Raw genomic sequence first — 14,006 nt, 5'->3', positions numbered from 1 at the left:
AAGCTGATTGGTCGAGGCGCTCGGATCTGAGCTCCCATTGGCTGACGCGTCACGCGGCTCGCCGAGAGCTCCGAGCGCGGGGTCGTCCGTTTGAATCAGTGCTGCCACCAACTGCCACGTCACGAAGTGACGTCCCTTCTCCTCTTGGTGAGCCTCGTGAGTGTGTGTACGTAATTCGGTGCCGTGATTGCGAAATACGCCACGAATATTCCCGATTAAAGACTTCCAATTCGAGAAGATGTATTAGCAGTCTTGTAGCGAATTATAATCTGCGAATATCAGATATGTCGTTTTGTTTTGCACGTTTCAAGCGTGAACAGAAAATCGGACGCCGGCTGTCTGCTTTGGAGAACGCTGTACGGTAATGTCCATATTCTCATTTAATGGTATGTACAAACGAATTCTTTTTTATTAGTTTAGGTTTAATTGTGGATTATAAATATCATTGTATTTTACAGGCGCACGTAGCTTCTAAGATTCGAATTTCAAAGCCGCCCCCGTGATTAGTTGAGGCGATCTGGTACGCGCATGTGCGGCGCGCCTTTCTCGCAGAAGTCTCACTGAGCGCATCGGGTGTCACACAGAGCGCGGTGCGTCAACGATCGGTTTTCTATCCCCGATCCATTGACGCGCCGCGTTCTGTGCGACACCCGATGCTCTCAATGGAACTTATTTTCGTGCGTCTTGCGATCAGCTTTACATGTTTGCTTAAGATTTCGGAGCACTTGCCAGATATCAAAGGTAATTTTAATCTATTATCAAGGTTATATAACTTGTTAGATATCCTCTTTTATTTTTAAGTGATAAAAGATTTTGGGGAGAAACTGGCGGCACTGTGTATCGCCACTGAGAGTGAAGCGTTGGACTAATGAGTTTTTTATCTAAATTGGATCTGAATTTTTACAGATTCGAGGAAACTGCCTTTTCAAGTTATTCCCGCCGAGTTTCGTACTCGGGACACCTCAAAGTATGACGATTCAAGATTATCTGTATTTGGCTCATATTCCTCCTATCTTTATGCGACGCACGGTTGTGCAAACGTAAAGTGGTCCGTATAATACCAGTCGGAAAGCACGAACTAGTGAGTATGCCTATTTGTTTCTTAGACATGTATTTGCGGGAAGAGAGTGAGACAGAGAGGTTGGCAATGTACATAGCCAGTTACTTCTTACTTCCAGTAGGAAGTCGGTCATTCGCGCGGGGTTGGTGCACGATTTCCACCCGTATATTTCCATATCCTTTTCTATATTTCTTTGACATATTTACTAACTTAGACGCACGATGTTAAATAAAATAAAGTACGCAACGCAACGGGAAAAAATTCCACGAGCGTACGTAAATTGTCGAATTTCCGACCACGCTGCATTAGGTAGAACTGGCCGAACTTTGTCTCAATATTCAAAGAAAGATCTTCGAACATGTGCTTAGGGGTCGCCCGGTTTAATAAATCAAGCGACACGTGCGCTCACATTATGAGGTCAAAGTGTCTCTTAGTCCCGCGTCAACTAAACAGCGGTAGGTCTTGAGGCTCGTTTTCGGGAACCTGAATACTTCATCTCGAAACTCTTAACATTAGTAGATTCAATATCGGATCTAAATGTCAAATTAACGTACCCCCATAACGAAGCGCCACATTTAATTTCGAAATTCAGTCGGTACAATGGGGACCAAATTACGCGAGATGAATAATTAATAATAATTCCACACATATTCCATATAATCTGCCTCGCTCTCATTTCATGTTCATTACCGACTAATTGAAATCCTCGAAAAACGAGGGAATGGCTAAATCATCTAGCCTTCCATCTTCTCGAGGTCACTCCGTAGCTGAGTTATTTTTGCGATTACATTTTCTCCAGAATTATTCATAAATATAATTACTATAATTACAGGTGCCTATCGAAGCAGGCCAGGCTGGGTACCCTGGGGCTCTGGGAAGCGTGGAAGTGGACGGGACTGAGGAGTCTGCGTCGAATAAAAATTGGCTTAATTACGGGGCGCAATTAAAAGATGATAATAGGACCGCGAGGAGATAGTGACAGTGGGTCGCTCGCGAAGCTTGGGCGCGTAAACAAGGATATCGTCCGTAAGGGGTGGCACGCAAGCGCAGTGAGAACCCCGCCCTATCGTGGGGTAACCTCCAAGAATGCGAGCCAGTAGTGACAGTCGCGTTTTAGCTCGCGGACCGCGAGACGATATGGTGCGAAACTGGACGCGATCTTAGCCAGACTCGGGAACTGCATGTCCCGCACGCGACACTTTTGAGCCAGATTTCCACGGAAATTTTGGCCTACTCCAGCGGCGATAACTCCTCGGCGTGAAGTCACGTGCACGTGTTTTAGTCTTAATGCCTCTATAGAATATTACAATTGAATAGACGAATGGCCTAAGGATTAGAAATTTGGAAAAAATACGACCTAAGGTACCCTGGAACGCCCGAGTCCTGCCGCTCCGGCAGGTGGTCGAAAAGAGGAGATTTAACAGTTAATACCGCTCGGTGACTTTTTGATATGGCAAGAGGCCGGTATTCCTGCCTGAGAGACCTCGGAAAACGATTGTAATCATTTTATATTAATTGTTAATTGTTACTTTAGCGGGTAGACGGGTAACAGGTTGACGTGAATGGGCGAGGATACTTGAGCGGTGGGAAAGGAAAATGGAATTCGAGGATAGTGAGAGTATCTCCTGTGAGCGGAGCTCGTTTCGTCGGGGAGAATTGTATTTGCTTAACCAAAGAGGTGTCCTGCGTCGAGGCAGTGGGAAATGAGCGATGATCTACGTCAATTTAGAGGATTGATATGTTGATTGGATTCGATACGGTTGTTTGTTGGATGCTACTGACATCGGATACTGGGACGCATGATCAGCGGGACGGATGTTGATTTTCTAAACGGACTACGATGACAAGGAAACTGCGGCTAATGAATGGCCTATCTAAAACGCAGGCCTAATAATAAATAAGAAATACGTGTCGATATATCGTGGAAAGGACATCGACGATTTGAAGACTACGACGAAGCAGGATTATCGAAAGGCGTCCGAAAATCGAAATAAGCCTCTAGGATGTAAAGAGTGTGGAGAAAATCTTACCGACAGCGAATCCAGGGGGAGAATAATTAAAACGAAGTTAAACGGTAAATAATTCAGGCGAAAGTTGCTGGGCATGTTACGAATAATTGACCCCTCACGGATTCTTCGACACTTCCCTGTCGATGACAATAAGTGGTAACTATCGATTGGAAAGCCATCGATTTCTGGCCTAGCCTGTCACATGACAGATCGCACTCGAAGCTTCAGGGTGTAGGAGAAGTTCTCCTACAAGTCCCTTCCCCAGTCGTAAAGCTCCGAAGTTACGACTTCTGGTATTAAACCACCGGACGAACATCATTCCCGTTGATGTCTTTGGACGAGGAAAGGAAACACGGGACATAGTCGAGTAAAGTATCAAGGAAGTTTGCTCTTGATGAGCGAACCTTAATAAAGGGAAGAGGGATCCTCTATCTCGTGAAAAGTTAGGACGCAGCCTCCGGGAAAAATTACCGGTATACATCTTCAAGTTTTTTATGAGACGTGCACGGGCGACGATAACGCTCGGTCGACTGCCGAAGAGTCATCGATTTTTTTCCCGATCCGTTTAAACACGCGCTACGAGCACTTCCTTTCGACGTGTGGAAGAATTCATGGAAAATGATCCCTTATTAAAGAAATAAAATCACCTTTAACTCGTTTCAAAGCCAGAAGAAGTTGGTTCTGCTTCGCTCGGCGAAGATCGTTTCCATCGAGGTTTTCAAGCGACAAAAAATAAGGGAAGCTCATCTCCGAGGAAACGTTTGAAGGTGTACTTTCCACGAACAATTGTCAGGAGGAAGAGACACGACTCATCCCGATGTTCGCCAGTTGTTGAACAAACACGGTATCCGCGCAGTTCGGTAGGGGATATCGATCAAGTGGATTTTCCTACAGCGATTCCGCCCGGGAGTAGACGATTTCCACCCGGGGGAGAAAATTACCTCGCGGGAAAATCGGGATCATCGAGAGGCAGGGCTCTTGAAATCGGTTTTCCCGGAAGTTCCCGCGGGAAACACTTCCGGACTCTTAATGGGCGCGGGTCGGAGCATAAATCCACGTCAGTTCGAACAAGTTCGTCCGAAGATGGTCCGCATACTTATTACCGGCAGAGTTTAGTAAGAAGTATCGACTACTAATCTCGATGAGTGGTTGGAAGAAGAAGGAAGCTTCCTCGGGCGCGACTCTGTCCTCAAGAAATTCCAAGTTTCCGGGAGGCTGGGTTCCGGAGACCATTTGGACCCGCTGAAGACGCTTCCTACGTCGACGAGTAAAAAAACGCTATCCCGCGCTCCCGATGAGCTCCGAAGAAAAAGAGAGGTCCTCGGTTCCGGATAAAGTTAGTTAATTTGTAAGAAATTCGGGACCTCGGCGAGAAGTCCCGAAGATGTTAGGGGATGCTCGATCGACTGCTCTCGACCTAGTGAACTTCCATCCGGGAGCCGCCATCCACGTACACCTATGCTCTCCATGAGCGATTCTAATGAGGAAGAAGCGTCCTCCGGGTCTTGTAAACGTCACTTCTTAATACATTCGGGACCCCCAGGAAGCGGGGTCCCGAGCGAACGTGCCGAGGCCTTCTAGGGGATGCGCGGAAGCAGCTCCGAGCTCTTGCTGGACGCAAGTCAGAGCGTTAGTAACCAAAAATACGACATTCAGGAGCAGGAGCTGCGACGTCGCAAACTGTTGGAGCTCGGGTTCGGTGCGTCGCGGCGCCGACCGCCACGGCGTACTTGCCGTCAGCGGTTGAACTTCTACGCGACTTCCGCCCTGGTCCTGGTGGCCACTTCCGGTGGCGCGCTCCTGCTCTTCCTGATGCCACTGTACGTGGACCCCGCCTTCAGCACCCTGACGGCCGATTTCGCCCCGGACCCCGTGCTCTGCACGACGACCAGGCGAGAGGATCTCGCAGGGCTTTTCAACTGCACCTGGAGCTCCTGCAGGGAAGGGTGCACCAGCGACGTGTACCGCTGTACCCACATATACGTTACCTACACCCCTGGGAGCAATTACTCCCTGCAGAACGACTCGCAAACCGAGCCTCCGGAAACCGCAAGGACCACCACCTTGCCCAGCACCGTTTCGGGTAATCTCGATTCGTCGACCTCCCCAAAGCCCAAGACACCGCCTCCACCTTGATACCACATCAAAATGCACCTCGACCTCCCCCGGCTCGGGATTCCATACATATTCCAAGATACCTCCCGAACATCCAATATACATTGGCTTATCCCAAATTTCGAGGAGCTCTTTACTAGTTTGAATTTCTATATACCCTGGGATATCATCCCGAAATTTTTTGCAATCTATCCCAAAGATATCGAATTCATCCGGAATCGAGTTGCCGACTCGCGGTTAACTTTTTGAGAGTCGGGAATCTTTGGGACAGAGGATTCGAGGGCATAACTCCGAAATGACTCTACTAAAATGGCATTATCTTGCACTCTTAATCGGCGCCCCTCTGTCTAAGTTTCTCTCAAGGGACCCCGAATGTACGTTTTATGAGCGATTTGCGCTCCGGGAATATAACCTCTAACTCGCTACCGGAACGAGGGAAATTTTCCCCGGGGAACTCGTAAATCAGGGACCCTTTTCCCAGGCTGGTCCGTTTCTTCTCAGACGCTCCTGATCTTGGGGATAACGCGGTTTCGGGTTCTCTAAGGCGAGTTTCGCGGTTCCCGCGGAAACGTCCCGGTGATTCGTCCTTTCCGTTGGTTCGATACTCTAGGGTACGGCGGGCGGGCAACGAGAGGGCCATTTTCCTCGCGCGAATGACCACGGTGTTTAATCGATACCAAGTGCTTTCGATTTTTCATTATCGACCCAGTCGATCGCTGACACCCTTCCCGCTCCACGATTGTTCCCCGCAAACGTGGACTCACTTGGAAAATATTTTTTGTTCCATTTCTCCGTACATATCGTTCTACGTTATTCCAATATGGACATTCAGGGAGGACGGGGTGCCCATTTTTTAATGGTTTTTCAAATCATCAACGGAGCCAAAAATTTAATTTTCCCAAAGAGATGGTCGTTGTTCTCGTGCTACTTGAAGTTTGATTACTTTGCAAGTGAGAGCACTCGGTAAGGTTTGTTTTTTTCGCCCGTTTTTTTGTTCGCCTCGTGATCAGTACACGAAGGTAACTGTCGACGCCGAGTATTTCCAATAGTTCCGATTTAATCACAACTACATGATTTCACTTCAACGTTCACCCGATTGAATTCACGAAATCGTCAATTGCCCTTCGTGCAAATATGAACCAGCGGAATGATTCGCTCTCGTACGAATCGTTCTCGCGTTTCGGCTAAGTAAATAAATGATTGCAGACCCGAATTTTGGGGTGCTTAATCCCGATTTGCTCCGGTTGCATTCCGTTCTATACCCTCTGGTACTTTCCCCTTACTCAACGTTTAAACGCCCTGTTTACCTGCAAGGAAGAGTAAGTCGGCATTATTGCCCGCCAGATGTATCAGGCAACCCCAGGAAGCGGATTACACGGTTTAATTTTCCACGAAGAAGGGAATCATTCTTCCTACCAACTCCAGCCCCAGTTTCAGTTCTAACCCTCCGCTTCCATCCAGTCAGATACATCCCAGCCCATTACCCTGAAAAACTCCCCAAGAAGTGACGAAAGTCGGTCCTCGTTTTCGGGAAAAAAAGGAGTCGGGCGGTCCTCATTTCTGCGAGAAATGTCCTCGGGCATCCTAGTCCTCTCTAGTTCCGGAAGAATTTAAATCGGTCACCCCTCTCTCTCTCTGAAAAAAAATAAAAAAAAGGAAAATCCTTAGAGCAGACACCTCGGGGTGCTCCAGCTGCTCGGGCAACTCGGCGCGATAATCGATCTCGCTTTTGAAAAACCGCGGAATTGTCCGGAAACGTGCCAAGCCTGGCTCCAGATCCGCCATCCAGAGGATCCTTTGCCTTTCGCGCCTCCGAAAGGGTGACGTTTGAAAGCTCTTCGCGAATACCCCGCGGGGCATCCTGGAAATGTGCACCCTCCCCCCGCCCCCCCCCCCCCCGACCCCCTGCTGAGATTCGACGATTCGGGCTAACCGGAAACAATGCTTTTCGAAATCTCCGCAGCACCCCCCGGCGACGTCGAGGCGGTTCTTCTGGTTAACATCAAGGGCTGCGGATACCCCCCGGTCGTCGACTGCGAGAACTTCACTAGGGAACTGGGTTACAAAGGTGCCAAGTTCCCCTGCTACTACAGTCGCGTTAATGGGAGTATAGTGATGGCGGACTATAATCGCGAGGCGCAGGTCGCCACGCTGATACACTTCTTCGCTGCACCTTTCGTTGTCACGCTGGCGACCAGCGTCGCATTGTGTGTGCTGCACTGTGACTGCAGGTGCTCCTCACCACCCAGGTACAGCTCCAGGGGCAGCAGAAGAGCGAGGATGAACGATCTCAGGTAAAGCTCCACTTTATTACCGGGACCGGGGGAAAAATTACTTTCCGGGCGACATTTATTACCCCTAGATGATTCTCCTCGAAGATACTTGGCTCATATAAAATTAATTCCCTAGGAATCCAGGGAATCCAGGTGCAAGTCGAACGGCGACTAGTCTAAGAGTCGATTTTCTGTTCACCTCAGGTATCGAAAATGCTAGGGGAATTATGCAAGCTTTTCGAAAGTGCTTTTATCATAAACGAGAGGTAAGGCTCGACGTGAAAAATTATTCATGAAAAATATTCGTTCTAGTTGATGCGGCGAAGATATTCATTTATCCTAAGTCCTTTACTTTTTCATGATATATTGAACGTGTAATCGTGTACTGATGCGGAATTTCATACATCGACTCTGAGATTTATTTCGCTGATCGGCAAGTAGAAATCCTCCTTTTTTCATGGAAAGTGATTTTTTCGCTCAGGGTGGAGTATCTAGGGGAAGGACTTGGACATCTCGTGGCTTCCACTATTAGACCCGGCAGCCGTGAATTTAAAAGCCTCGGTAAACTTCGCGAGGGATCCTCGAGGATCAGCCGCAGGACGAGTTGACATGGAAAGTGGTAACGCTGGGAAAGGAAACATTTCTTTTTTTTTCTTTTCTTTTTTTTAATCTTCATTCCACTCAGTACGGGAGAATTCGAAATTCCCGAGAGACACGTCCACTTCGTATTCATCGCCATCTTCTCCCATCCACCCTAGTTAAGATAAATATTTAATAAGCTCCGCCGAGCGCCGCGCCGGCCATTTCTTTCCGCTTTAAAGGGACGCCGAGTTGCTCCTTCTCGTTACGGTAATGAAGTATTCATTTCGTCGTCACTCGGTTGACTTAGGCGATCCGCTTTCTTGGGGCATCTCGTCAAAATTTCATGCAAACCCTGGTAACATGAACTTTGCTGCCGAGGGTTTGGGTGGGCTGCACTTTTTTAAGCGGTGCAGCGCTTAGAGCTCGCCCTTGCGGTTCATCGACGGCGGGGAGAGGGGTTTGTTATTTTTCCTCTGTCAGCCGTTTATCATCTTTACGGAGGCGCCGGCACTGCCGGCAATAGAGAATAAGGCAGAAAAGGGTCGGGGACGTATCAGGCTTGGAATACCAACTGGGTGCTCATATATCAAGCCTGGATTAAGCGGCGAGACCCACGGCTTTCGTTCCCTCCGCGCGTTGGTAAACCTTCCTACGTATATCTACCACTATTCCAGTACGTGCTCTCGTGCCCGATCGTCCCGGCTTTCGGGAAATTTTTTTAAAGTCACTGGGGAGCTTCCTTTCACCCAAAGGACCCTTAAGCCACAGCCTCGTACCAAGCCGAACAACCAAAGTCACTCCGTTCCCGTGGTTTGCCGTTAATTGCGTGGAGTTCCCCCAAGACCTTGGCACCGTGCCCCGTCACTTGTTGAAGGTGCGAGGAAAAGTGGGAAAATATTCCATGGACGAAGAAAGTCCAGAATTTCTCATCGTCCTTAAAATCATCGGATCGTCCGAAGGTCCTCTCTGGAACGTCTGTAAATAGAATTGATTTTTTGTTTACAGGACTTTTTGGACAACCTGACATTACAGGACTTTTGGAATGATCCAAATTGGGGGAAAATAAGGGTTAGCGAGGATAGATCGAATGAAGGGATCTCAGAAACTGACTATCCTGGGGTAGACTTCCTAGTCATCCCTTTCAGTGGCGCACCTGTCGTCCATCGCGAATATAGCCGAGCTTTCTTTTTCCCCTCGAGAGAGTATTTCCAATTATACGGAGCTAGGTGGAGGCTCGTGCCCTCGGCGGGCGCTCCTCTTTCAGAGCTTTCAGCTTTCAGAGCCCCGTCGAAGGGTCCTCCACGGTTCGGGCGTCGGCGTCGCCACTTGGCGTTCTCCCCTCGCTCTCGCCCTCTTCGAATAGGTAATTCACGTTTCTCGGAACACTCGTATTAATTTTCCCTTTGCAGGCTGCTCTCGCTCCGTCCGGCTTCCGTTGGCCTTACGGAGGAGCGTCGGGCTTCGTTGTGCAATTAAATATTTAACGAATGGAAGCGTCGCCGTAACCCGATGCCACGGTTTCGACGCCCGCGGCGTCGTTGCTTTTATTGCTTCGCGTCCTACCCTAGCAACTCTCGATAAAATCACCGGAAACGAAAAACAACCGCCTTGTAAAATTGTGCAACTTTAAGGTATCATCCGGTTTACTTTTTAGCGATTTTTAATCGGGACTTAACTGATAATAAATAAAAAAATAAATTCTCAGAGCTTCAAACGATCGGTTATAAGTAAGTGAAATATTTACGTAAATCGCGAAGAATACTCCTCCTTTTATTTTTAGCAATTTCTTCACATCGGTTTGTTTCTAAAATAAACGAGTTGCAGTTAAGTGAATTTTTCGCTGGGATATTTTTGGACAAAGTGTACAAATGTCATGTGCTAAAAATTGTTACAATTGTACCCGCTATTCTTTGTTCTGATACCGTGGATAAATTAATCGGGTGAAGTGATTCCTCCTTGACGTAACTGCGAATCTATTAATTATGGAGAAGACTTTCTGCTTTCCCTGTTCTATTTTTTGTCGAAGATTCCATCGACTTCCCTTGTGTCTGTCGCATGAATGCTCAGGACTTCCGATTGGGGCTAATATTTGTACGGGAGTTTCATCTTTCAGGCGCAGATAGGGATTGTGTGGATAGCTAGGAGTTTTCCCGTGGGATGAAGGCTCTAATCTGAAACACAGGCAGGAAAGAACTTCTCGAGATGGTTAGACAAGACAAGGAAAATAGCGTAAACTTGACATTCGGAAAAAGAGTGGAGTTTGAATCAGGTATTAAATTATCCATAAACCTAACTATACCTCAAGGCAGCGGAAATGCAGTATGAACTTGACAGAATGCGTAACGCGTCGCGCTGTCTGCTTGGAAAATTATTAATGCCGGTAATACCTTCTTTATCGATCCTTTTTACCTTTCTTATATGCCCACTTTATTAGGCGACATGCACTCCGACGTTAAGGAACGTTCGGATAAGTTTCCATTTTTCCCTGAAATTCTCCCTTTCGTATAATACGTTTCTAATTATTTTCGGAAGATAATGAATGACGATCATGCGTCGGCAGATGATTACGAGCTGAATGTACTCTTTCTCCAGCGTATTCATGAGTATCGAATATGCCGGACTATATTTGACTTCCCCGTGTTTTCGCATGAATGCTTACGCTTCCAATTGAGACTAATATTTGTTAAAGCGTTCTACCGCGAAGTAGAAATGTTTATTTAGGGTACCGTCGGGTTCATTAACATACAGGGAGTCCGAAGCGAGAAGGGTGTAAGTTTCGCTTGGATGAAAATGAGTTACACCTAGGTAATTCAGATATGCGGAACTTTTAGTCCCGACGCGACCCATATTTACGATTTGCGCCAATTATCGCGAGTTGGTCCGAAGTTAAACAGCCGAGTGGGAAAACTCATTTGGAGAGAGTTAAAAAATTGTGATCCCCATTCCTCGGCAGAACTAATCTCCGTTTACCCGGGAGAAGTTGCGGAAAATGCCGTGAAATGGAAAAGAAAAAAAAAGAATATCTCTGCACGGTAATTACTCAAGTTGGAGTTTTATTTGGTAAATCGAGTGAGATCGTCATACGACTTCGAACGAGCTTAGACATTACGTGGTACTTCTTTTGTTAAGTACGGCGAGAATTAAACTGAAACAAGATGACGCCAAAGTTCATGGGATTCCATTTTCCCGTCACCGAATGGTGGAAAGAAAACGCGGTTAACTTTTCTTTTAATTTAATCGGTACTTACGCTCGCAGGTGCGATTACGTGGGATCAGGGAATCTCGTTAGGAGACACTTTTCTTATACGTTTTCGTTAAATTTAATTGGATGAGGTAAAAGGTGGCAAAGTCGAGTGCGCAGGTCCTCGAAAAATCGGCGGTGCCGCATTCTGGATGCGAAACGCACTTCGCCCCGTTAAATTGGGATTTTAATGAAAATGCGGAAATTTAATGGACACTTGAATACACCGGGAAGAATTTTACCGGTCCCCTGGAAACGCGTTCGGGGTAGCTTTAGTCGGAGACCGTGACGGGGGGAAGTAGTTACCTAGTTCGCCATCAGATACAATTGTAGTTTAATTACTTTTGACGTGCGTTCCGGGGTAGCTACTCCAACTCTCGAAATTAACGCCAAACTTAACTCGAGCCGGGTTTACGGTAACGGGCGAATCTTTTTACACCGAGGTAGCGGTCCCAACGAGTTGCTGCGGGACACGAAATTAAGCTTCAGCAAAATCCAAGGGGAAGTTCTAATTTCCCCTGTCCAACGCAACCAGCTCGGCGGAAAACCGGCGAATGGGGGAAAATAAAGTGCGAGCTCAAATTCCAGATTTCTGGCCCCTCGGGGCGGTTTTTAAAGTAATTGGCTACACTTTTTCCGGAGGTCATTTTTTCAATTTCGATCCAACTTACGTCGGCATAATTTCACATGTACGGTATCGACGCGCCTCGTTCGCGCGGCTCAAGGAGACACGCGAGGACGAAAGTCGGGGTAAATTAAATTCCGCATTGGTAGAAGAAGAGTTATTACAGAATCTTCGCTGGGGTGCCAGGAGGAAAACATATTTCTCGGGAGTTTTATTAAAATCCCACGGCCGGGGGGCGAGTCGACCACCGCCACATGCTCCGCTCAAACACAATATCGATGTCTCCCAACAGCCGCTACATGCAAGCCTGGGCTTAATATTTCTACGTGGGGCTGATGTATCGAGTCCCCGACAAGAAAATCATATCAGATGACTTTTGCCACCGAAAATCCTGGCCCGAGGGTCGTTTCCGTCATCGAATCAGATTTTAAGGCGAGAACGAAAGGAACTCCGCGTGCTCGCTTTCTCCTCCTTCGATCTGCATGGGAAAAATTCTAAATCGCCATCGGTTCATCTTGGACAAAAATTTAGATCAGAAAGACCGAATTCCGGCCCACTTGGCCAACCTCGTTACCTGTGGTCGAAAAAAAAAAAGAAAAGTGTTTTGATTAAATTACTGCTATATTTTTATAAAATGCTTCAGGCAATAAGCCCGAATTTTTTGGGTAAATTTGGGTAAATGCCAAATTATTTTAATATTAAATGTTCATAATCAACCTTGTAAAAATTGGACTATTCAAGGGAATATTTCCCTGAGTGTAATTTCTCGCATTGTCTCGTATACTTTAATTTTGTCTATTAAAATATTAACTTTGGCGTTCAGTTTTCCTCGGAGGTTTCTTAGTGAGACGGGGAATGCCTAGACAAAGGGGTGGAATGTGGAGATAAAGATAAAGCGCCGGTCTCCTTCGAGATAGCTTGGCCCTTGTTACTTACAGGAATTACTTGAAAGAATTCGGTCAGAACTCCTCGATACCGAGGCGAAAAATGAGAAACGTCAGAACCAAAACGAGGGTGCGCTATTCGAAGGATAAAACCGCAGCTCTAGTTCATGGCTCGCGTTTTTATCGAACGTTATCAGACCCGAACGACACGTTGCAGAACTGCTACCGATCCAGGAGCCACGAATGGGCCACCAAAAATGACATCATGGCCTGAATGACATCCATGTGCCTGAAATCCGAGGAAAACGTCGAATTCGGGAATTCTGCCAAAGGGGCCCCAACCAGAGCCGGGAGTTTCCATGGAATAGACGAGTACTCGATATGTACCTTAAGGGGCTCTCGTGTCGCATTTTAAATAAATATGCGGCCATTGGGGAACTCCGGAACCCCTGCTCGCTGGTCCAGGAATGCATCTCCAGGGGGAATAAAATTACAACGGAGGCGAAGGGTTGGGGCTACGGAGACGCTCGGTGCGCTCGATTTACCGAGTCACCGGCACTCCTTCTGGTCGATGGAAGCCTCAATTTCGAGAGCGATTCCAGTCATTTGCACTCCCCTCGAGGAAGCTCGATTTGGATATTCCTTCGGGGTCGTTAGTCCGCAGATTCGCCTCCACCCGAATGTCGCGATTATCCGCGTGGCTCCCGCTTTAACCGCGGAACCTCGTCGCGGAAGTAGTGGAGGGCGCGACTTCGAGACTCCCCGAGTTCTGTCCACGTCATCTTCTATGACGGATTCGCTGTCTCTACTGACATTTGCGACCTGGCTATAAGAGAACCAGATAATCCCTCTATACCCAGAAAAAAGATTCTTCGAATAATGCTCATTCGGACCTAATCACAGCATTTGGTAAAAACAGCACGTAATTACCCTAAATAAATGTTTCTATTTCATTGGAAGAATTTATAACCTTCCGGGAATTTCTATAAAACTGTTACGTGAGCAATTGCAACATATTACGGTGGAATATTTTATTCGATCGATTCGAAGAAATAATTTCGTTGAGGGAAGAACATTTTTCTCTCAGTGTGCGGATATTCGATATTGGTCGATCGATCGGTCAATATTGAACAGCGGATGGATACGAAAATACTCGGGCCGACGTCTATGGTATATCAAAGTTATACGAAAATTGGAGATGTTTATGTGCAATTACC

The 14,006-nt window shown here is 47.1% G+C and overlaps 1 protein-coding gene across 3 annotated transcripts in view; it reads left to right on the top strand.

The window, feature by feature from the left end:
- The first annotated feature begins 655 nt into the window (after nucleotides 1-655).
- Nucleotides 656-14,006, top strand: part of LOC105699908 (protein tipE) — a 31,451-nt gene continuing 18,100 nt past the window's right edge. The window contains exons 1-5 of one of the 3 annotated variants that reach the window (XM_012425327.1): nucleotides 656-741; nucleotides 907-1,081; nucleotides 1,893-5,152; nucleotides 7,148-7,478; nucleotides 7,594-7,723. In XM_012425327.1, the coding sequence (XP_012280750.1) occupies nucleotides 4,654-5,152; nucleotides 7,148-7,478; nucleotides 7,594-7,723 (960 nt within the window). In that variant the 5' untranslated portion in view covers nucleotides 656-741; nucleotides 907-1,081; nucleotides 1,893-4,653. Of the gene's footprint in view, nucleotides 742-906; nucleotides 1,082-1,408; nucleotides 1,516-1,892; nucleotides 5,153-7,147; nucleotides 7,479-7,593; nucleotides 7,724-14,006 lie in introns of those variants that run through there. The other 2 variants (XM_012425329.2, XM_012425328.1) reach the window with 2 other exon arrangements.

This window comes from Orussus abietinus, unplaced genomic scaffold, assembly GCF_000612105.2.
Source record: "Orussus abietinus isolate OABI.00-Male unplaced genomic scaffold, Oabi_2.0 scaffold10, whole genome shotgun sequence".
In the NCBI taxonomy this organism is placed as follows: domain Eukaryota; kingdom Metazoa; phylum Arthropoda; class Insecta; order Hymenoptera; family Orussidae; genus Orussus; species Orussus abietinus.
The sequence above is the reverse complement of the archived record's forward strand: the minus strand, read 5'-3'. Positions and strand labels throughout refer to the sequence as shown.